General features: G+C 38.5%; 1 protein-coding gene across 2 annotated transcripts in view; it reads right to left on the bottom strand.

Annotated features, from left to right (window-relative positions):
- The window catches only part of Lrpprc (leucine rich pentatricopeptide repeat containing), a 112,030-nt gene continuing 103,384 nt past the window's right edge, over window positions 1-8,646 (bottom strand). Inside the window, exons 33-38 of one of the 2 annotated variants that reach the window (XM_004839374.3) lie at window positions 8,319-8,458; window positions 8,078-8,193; window positions 5,596-5,670; window positions 2,637-2,721; window positions 917-1,059; window positions 1-163 (exon numbers count right to left, since the gene is read on the bottom strand). In XM_004839374.3, coding sequence (XP_004839431.1) covers window positions 107-163; window positions 917-1,059; window positions 2,637-2,721; window positions 5,596-5,670; window positions 8,078-8,193; window positions 8,319-8,458 — 616 coding nt within the window. In that variant the 3' untranslated portion in view covers window positions 1-106. The remainder of the gene's footprint in view (window positions 164-916; window positions 1,060-2,636; window positions 2,722-5,595; window positions 5,671-8,077; window positions 8,194-8,318; window positions 8,459-8,646) is intronic. The other variant, XM_021253809.2, reaches the window with a different exon arrangement.

Genomic DNA, 8,646 nt, shown 5'->3' with positions numbered 1-8,646 from the left:
TAATTTTCAATTTACTTATTTATTTTTTTCTCTCAAACACATCTTAGAAATAATACTTAGACATAGGATCACAAATACACACAAAACAAGGCAGCCTCTGCTTATTTCAGGAAGGGTTTTCCTTTGATTCCTTTAGCTGTTTTGAATAAAATTCAAAGCTTTCCTGTTGAGGAAAAAAGGAAAAAAAGAGAGAGAGAGAGAAAAGAGAGAAGAAAGTTAATGAGTCACGAGCAAGATGTGACAGGACAAAACTTAAAATCACAAAGCATTGTAAACTGGTAGCCAAGACTGTGCGGCCCATGGCGAGCCTCTCCTCACTCTGTGGAGTTCCTTCCTGAGGGTCACAAGTACATAGTTCAAGTTAGCACCAGGAGCCTTTGCACACACATTTCTATGCATGTAAATATGCACACACTACGCTTGGATATGGAATGCTAAGGTGTCTGAAATAAAACTAGTGTGATGACTTTCAGTTCAGTGATACATTAACATGGAATTCTGCATATGTGATTTCTCTTACTAATGTAAACCAAATTTCTAGATCATAAAGAAATAAAAACCAACTTATTTAAAATGCATGTGTAGCTAACAGTGATATAATATGCTTGGCTACTGAAATACTGGGTCATAAAGTCCTATCCCAGTAGGAAATCCTGCCCAAGGACAGTAATAAACTCACACAGATATGCAGGCTGGGGCAGACCTGACACGTGAACCCCAGCCTCGGAGGGCTTGGCTCTCCCTGGCCACGGCCACGGCCATGGCGGCACCATCCCTCAGGCCCTCCCCAGGCAGTTCTGCACACAGATGACCTAATCCTCATGTAATTAAGGATGCAACTTATTTTTTATACATTCCTACGAGGCATACATAAATCGGTGGAGGCTTTTTCTCCTCTTAATTAAGAAATACTCACAGGGGGCTCAATGAAAGGAACAGGCTCTCCAGCATTCTTCAGCAGAAGTGCATAACGCTTTAGAAATAGGTCATTCATTTTCATGTTCTTTGCAGTCAAATATTTGTACAGCATTTTAGCAGATGGTACATCATTGTCCAAGACTGACCATGTTAAAGAAGAAAAAGATATTAATTACAGGTAAATATGACCTATTTTTCTCTTTTCACCAGAACATTCTACTTGCTTAGGGACTCCTGGATCCCTTTATCCCAAGGAAAATGGTGCTCTGGAACCACACTCAGTCTATGAATGTCCTCGGTGCTTCTCTACACCCTCGTGTAGACTTACTCACTATGAAGGAGAGGGAAAATGACAAGCAGAGCGATACTTAAAAGACCTTTAGAATAATATTAATGGTATCAGGTGCTTTGGTTATTATGCAATTTTGAAGATCCACGATAGTCAAAGGGACCATAAGCTAAAGTTCTCAATCCACGCAGGCTCTCCCAAAAGGGGAACTAGGGCCAATGACTCAGCAGCGCCTACTAGAGTGGACCAGACCATCTGAATTTGGCTAAGGTCAGTTTCTTCTGTGGAAATCCTCTGCTTCCCTCCCAAGGGCCTGCCGAATCATTCCCCTACTACTGTCAAGGGTTCAAGCTCGACCTTCTAGGAAGCTGCCTTAGCTCTAGTATCATTCCTTTCTCTTCTTCCTGCTTATTTCAGTAGTAACATATAAGTGCTTTATGTATTTGATGGTATTTCATCTTAATTATTGGAAAGTTGAAGAGGTTAATGATGATAGCTCTATTTTGAAATAAGGATATAGTCTCCACGTAAGGGTAGGAAAAGGGAGAACCAATTTACTAATTCTGATTGCTCAGTTTCCTGTCCTGCCAAAAAATCAACAGGGAGGGCAGGGGAAGGGGGAAAAAAAAAAGAATCAAAATGCATTATGTAAAGGTACAAATCTCCAAGGATGAATGTCATTATATTGCATACCTAAAATGTACCAATATAATAAAAAAATAAAATCAACAAAATGATTTTTTATATACTCTATAAATCAGCAGATGGCAGACAGAAAAATGATCATCATTTAGAAATGGTAACATTTACTTGAGTAGTAAGGAAACTTTAGATCAGTTCCCTTTCTTTCATGAGATTTCTAGCAATGAGGGACAAACTGGTTAAAAGACTACACTTTCAACTGGGAGGTGAACCTTGGGCTAAGTTTATTATTTCAAAGGAGTAGGTAGATTGTGGGGGCTGAGGGGGCTGAGGGAGATGGAAGGCAAGGGCCAATCTCAAATAGGCCTCCTCTTCATGCCACCTTTCAGGGGCAGGGCCTTGAGGAGGCTCAACTGGTTTCTAATACATAAATCCAAGTGAACTTCTGGGTCTTTCTGGAGCCTGGGAACCTATTCCCCATACCTGTGCTGCCTAAAGATGCTCAGTGATACTTCTCAGAGTTAGTTATATAATATTTCATAATTTTCACACAGTTTAAAACTTATTCTAGGGCTAAGTGAATCATTTATATCATCAGTAATTGTCTGATATTTACAATTACTGCTTTCAAGCTGAAGACTTAGTTGACTATATTACAAAAATTTAAATCACAAGACAGTAAGAAGGCCGGGGATTTAGCTCAGTAGCGCTGCTTCTGCCTTGCAAGCACAAGGTCCTGAGTTCAATCCCCAGTAACCACCCCCAAAATAAAGATTAAATTTATTACCATAGGTTTTCATGGCGGAAGTGTATGCTTCTTCCTTTTCACGTAATTCGGGAATCAATTCTAACAAAGAATTCAGAACTGGTGCCTAGGAAGTTAAAATGAAGGTAATATTGCGACAAACTCAAAAGAACAATGAACTAGACTGCTAATAGATAAATACTACATTAGAAAATCTTGACAATCCTTACAAAAACTGCCTATTCGGGCCGGGGATTTAGCTTAGTGGTTTCGCTGCCTGCTACGCAAGCGCAAAGACTCGAGTTCGATCCCTGGTACCAAAAAAAAACAAAAAACAAAAAAAACCTTGCCTATTCAATGTAATGAATGGTTTCCCTTCTGTGTATCTCAGCACTTAATGCTGCTTCAATTAATTTACACATAAAACAAACCAGCATTTTTCAAAAGATGATGGAATTCCACTTATATTTCTATGAAGATTTTCTAAAATATTTAAACATATTATTTATTTCAGGATACTGCTTCTAAATATTTAATGTTTGGTTCTTTTGTGTTTTTTTTTTCTTGGTACCGGGGATCAAACTCGTAATGTTTGGTTTTTTATCAACTGGTAATCACGCCAAAAAGTTATGAGACCTCAAGGGTGCCAAATTTTTTTCATGAAATGTGAAGGATTCAGCCAAAACAGCCTAGAGTTTTCCCTGCTTGGTACATAAAAAGAGCCATTTGCAGAATCTCACTGAAATTTTTATTTGAATCCTTGGAAAGGTATGTAGATACACCTACGGTCTTATTTCCTGTAGAGAATGCAGAACTGTTTTACCTTAATGAGGAACTGATCAAACAGTATTTCCAGACACACTCCAATATTGTGGAACAAACTGATGATAAATTTTACATACATTTAGTCTCTGATGCCATCTCACAAGAGGCTAAATCTGACTTACCTATTCTACTGTCAAAGAGCAGGACACTAACTGGTATTTTAAAAATCCTAATTCCATTTCTGGCATGTGTGTTCAGACCACCCACGCTTAGACCTGCATCTTCCCCAGAATTCTTATTGCATTCTGGAGTTTCCTGTGAGGAATATTCTAAGCAGATGTAGTTACTGTATGCTTCCTGTCCCATCTCTGGACCTAGGCAGTAAGAAAGAACCTGGCATTGTACCACATACAGACTGACCAGTGCCTGCCCGATTGAGCAAGTAATCAATCCATCTTCTTTTAAAAAATAGGGTCTTACTTGGTAGTCTAGAATGGCCTTGGACTTTCTGTGTAGCCCAAGCTTGCCTTGAACTCACATCCCTATTGCCTCAACTCGCACAGTGCTGGGATTACAGGTGTGTGTCACCACACTTGGCCTACAAGTGCTTTTTAAATTCTTACATTTGTTTTTCCCTTGTGGTGCTGGGAATGGAACCCAGGGCTTCATGCACACTAAGCCCAAGCTCTACCACTGGGTAGGTTACAAACCAAACCCCCAGCACAGATCCTTGTACTTTTCAAAAATGTGAGATAAATTTCTTTTGAAATGGGGGGTGGTGGGGTGGCGCCCATACACACACACAACTAAGTATTTTCTAAATATTGTTGGACATAAATACATGACTCAGAGATTAAAAAGTGTAATTAGGTTAAGTTTTTTAAAAGTGTGTGTACAGGTAGGGGAAGTGTGTGGAAATAAAGGAAAACCAGGGCCGGGGATTTAGCTCAGCGGTTCCGGTGCCTGCCTCACAAGTGCAAGGTCCCGAGTTTGATCCCCAGTACCAAAAAAACAAAAAAGGAAAACCAGACCTCTCTGCCTTAGGTGAAATGATTAGGTAGTTTCACCTTGAACAAAAATTACAATTTGTACTCAATTTGAAACTTTATTAAGTATCCAAACTGAGCATTAAGTTCCTGGAGCTCAAGAGGTAAAATTAGATCTAAAATAATTTTTGGCACTATGCTCTTATTTTTTAAACATCAAGAACAGATGATATTACACATACCCACAAACCCAACCCCTTTTACAGTATAGATAAGGTAACTGTACCAAAAAGAACATTAGTTTGGCAGACCATATCAATTTTAAAGCCAAATGGTTCACTCGCCTGTGAGAGCTTCTACCTGAGAAACAGTCAGAAGCAGCCACCCAATGGGAGACGCTCGGCAGTGGTCAGTTTCCTTCTGAACTGCTTCTGCCTTATTAAGTGCACCAAGGCGATTCAAACCATGTGATTTTTTTTTTTAAGAGTAGAAATAATTTATTGAGATAAAGAAGGCTGGGCCGGGGATTTAGCTCACTGGTTTCACCGCCTGCTGTGCAAGTGGCAAGAACCTGGGTTTGATCCCCGGTACCAAAAAAAAAAAAAAAGAAAAAAAAAGAAAGCTTCTGTGTAAGAGTAGACAGAAGAGGGACCAGAAAGTGGGTTGCATGCTCACCTCACTTTTCAAAGATGTTTTATACAGCCATGCCATGTGGTGAGGTGGGTACAAAGTGGGACAAAACTATAAGACCCAATGGAAATTTACAAGGTGGGCATGAGGTGGGACAAAACCATGACCAACCAATAAGATTATAAGTACAGTCACCCAGGTAATATTGATTAATCGGGGTCAAATGGGAAAACAAGTCACATACAAGGAATTTCCCCATTTAGAATATCAATCACTGCTATTTATCCCCAGGGAAAGTAGTGCCTCCTCTTTTTATAATGCTGACCAGTGAGTGTGCGTCAATTGTTGTCCATGTTAAGCCATGTGATTTTATCTTCGACTTCTAAGGGCCCTTTCTTGGGGCTCTTAGCCCACAGATACACGATCAAGGAATCTGCTGCAAGACCTTGTTTTTCATTTTTAGTACATCTAAGGAGCCACATCTGACTCTGCATCAACACCCTAAAACTTAAGACACACTTAGGTCTTGATGGTGCTTTGTACAAGATCTTGAAGCAATGGACTCTTGTTAAACCATGGAACGAGACTGTCTTTGATTTGTAAACAAGTAATGTACATACCTTTCCCTTTTGCTGAGCAATCCTAAAACAGAACACCAACAGAATTGGGGTTTGTTCAGCAATTGCACCACATCTCTAAAAGTTAAATTATTCAGTAAGTAAAGGTTTTTGATAAACGAGCAGACCAAGGTGAATATTTTCAATTAAGGAAGTTCACAATAATATAACAGTGTATCATTATCACCAGGAAAGCCAAATAGACGACCATGTTTTTTAAGACAAGAAAAAAAGAAAACAAGTACAAGCTATGCCAACTAATGGTGAATGCTGTCCTTGGCATTTCAAGTGTAAAGTTTGTTTAAAAAGAAAAGGGAAGCATTAAACTAATGCTTCAACAACCACAGAACAAGGTTTAGGACTGCAAAGAAAGAGGAAAAAAAGAAACACTATTCCTCTCCAATTATACTGCCAAGCATTCACAAGTGAGCTAGGGATCATAAGGTTAATTATACATTTAATAAGGTGTCAGGGAGATAACTGCTCGTTTCTTTATAAAAATTAAAATGTACAAAGCAAGTTCTCTTTAAAGTATAATTACCTACACTTATGCATACAAAAGGACTGATTTCAATCTCTCTATTTTATAAAAGGCTTTCATTGCAACAGACAGCCAGTGCTTGAGAAAGAGACAAAAGTTAAACTCAAAAAAAAAAGTTTATGTGACAGACCAGATAAATCAAATGTCTATCCAATCTTAGGTGCTATAGTCAAATCAAATATGGCAAGACAATATTTTAGTTTACACTCATCATAGATGTCATTCTCTTAAGTTTCTGAAAGCACATTGCTCTTTCAAAGCTCCAAAACGCTGTCAATATTAAAACGAGTAGTACAAAAAGAACTTTTGGAGGCACACAGAACATTTACATTATAAACTGATGTTTGCAATATCTGTGAAGAAAGTGTTCTGCACTAAAGCAAGAATAATCCTTTAATGTTTGACAAGCAGGTAAAGGATGAGTAAAGGGTTTATCATCTGGAACCTCAGCTGACTGAAGGGACATAAGTGAAAAGACTGCTGCTGTAGCATTAACACTAAGCTGTCACCAAGAGCTTCTGGGTTAGGCCTGATTACCTCCTGCCCCGGCTACTGGCTGAGCTCTCTATGCAGCCCTTAAGATCATGGCTGAGAATAAGATGCCAAAGGAAGTCAAGTGCCACTGTCTAGAAAGCTATCAGACAGAATATGTTAATGCTGAATAAATACTTTCCTGTGTATGATGAGGTATTTATATGCTTATATCCCTGTACCTATACATGAAGATAAAACATGAGTTCTTATATTAAGAGAAACTTTTAGCACTAAAGGCAGCAAGATACAACAACAAAAAGAAATCCCTATATAAACTGCTTTTTCCTTTAAAAAAAAAAGGGTGTGGGGAGGGTGGGGAAGGGGTTGGGGGTGGTAAATAAACCAAATCAAACAAGAAATTTCACAAGTAACTGGAATTCCTCTGTGTCCAGAAACAAAAGTAAAAGCCTCAAAATCAGTACCAGTTTATATATATCTTTTTATACAACTGCTAACTCAGAGGAAAAATCTCAGGCATTTCCTTTAAAAATGGTTTGGATTCTGTCAGTCTAGATGGACTTTAAGAATCAAAACTGGAGCTCAAGCAAATGGGTACAGTTTTACCTTCCCTATCTACTACTTAAGATAGTTCGCTGCTGGTGGAAATGTAAGTGAATATAATACTATTTACTATCAAAAATTGGTCTCAGGCTTCAATTTGACACAGGGAGTCTACACAAACACAGCCGTTGGCGGGATCATGGTGACTGTTTGACTGCCACCTGCTGGGAAGGGGCTCCCCAGCGGTGCCTGTTTGTGTACACTGCCAGTGGCAGCTCGATTACCCACCGTTCTGTCGCACTTGGCATAGCTTTATATTTAGTTCTGTTAAAATGGCATGAATGCAGTTGTCTCTTTCCCTGAAGATTGCTAATTTAACCAAGAGTGCGGGCCACAGAGACCCGCATTTGTCATTTAATGTGTCTGTGACACACAAGTGAATAGAAAGCAAAATCAACTTCTAATAAACCTTGAATAAGGCACTGAGAATGTCTTGAGTACTCAGTGAGAAGCTGTACTTGAAAAGCAAACATTTCCTACTTCTTGTTTGTAAACCGTGTTGCCATGGTGATGCATACTATTTACAGCATTAGAGAAACTAAAATAGAAAATCAAAAGAATTGCTGTTTGGACAGAACCATTTGTTTTTAAATCATTCCAGCAAAATTCATCTTCTCCACTTTCAACACCTTCTTAAACTGTAAGGACTTTCCTCATCCTATGTGGTATCTTTAAAACTGGCAAACTACAACCTGCAATCCAGTTCCTTAACATGCAACCTTGATTCATGCTGAATTCAAATGGTCTAGCAGTACTGCACTTTATTTCTGGAGTGACACACACAAGCATGTCTAATAATTTCTCAGCTGCTTCTCACAAACTACAAGTGCCACTGCTCTGAGTCATTACCTGTAGGAGAGCTCTGGCGTCATCCACCTTGCCCAATTGCACAAGCTGAAGGAAAAGATCAGTGACTGGTTTGTAAACTGCAAACTGATTGGCCAATCTCTCTGCCATGATACTTACTGGAAAAAATGACAGGTAAAAAAAATCTTTTGTTAAAACAGTGGTATGATTCATCCATCAGAGAAATTTGGTCTAGTTACCAGAGAGAAAATGTATTTTTGTGTTCTTTAAACAATCAACTTACATTTTTCAACTGCTGGTTCTATCTGCTCCTCTATTGCTTTTCTGAATAAGTATGACAAGCCAAAGTACCGAGACTCTATGGTTTGGTTCCCTGAAGTAAGCATATTTTCAATGTTTTCTATAGCAACATCTATGTTGTTACTAATAAGAAAGCAAAATAAATTATTTTAAAAATTGCTTTTATATTAATATAGTCAGTTTTAGTATGAACTTATTTTTAGGTCCACTCATGCACATACTTTAGGAAAAACAGGAATACATTTACAATTAACAGGATTAAGAAAACTTTATATAATTAAATCACATTTGGGTAGCAAAAGCAATCACTG

Source organism: Heterocephalus glaber, unplaced genomic scaffold (assembly GCF_053883595.1).
Source record: "Heterocephalus glaber isolate CG9 unplaced genomic scaffold, H.glaber_assembly_v1.0 deba00001457, whole genome shotgun sequence".
Taxonomy (NCBI): domain Eukaryota; kingdom Metazoa; phylum Chordata; class Mammalia; order Rodentia; family Bathyergidae; genus Heterocephalus; species Heterocephalus glaber.
The sequence above is the reverse complement of the archived record's forward strand: the minus strand, read 5'-3'. Positions and strand labels throughout refer to the sequence as shown.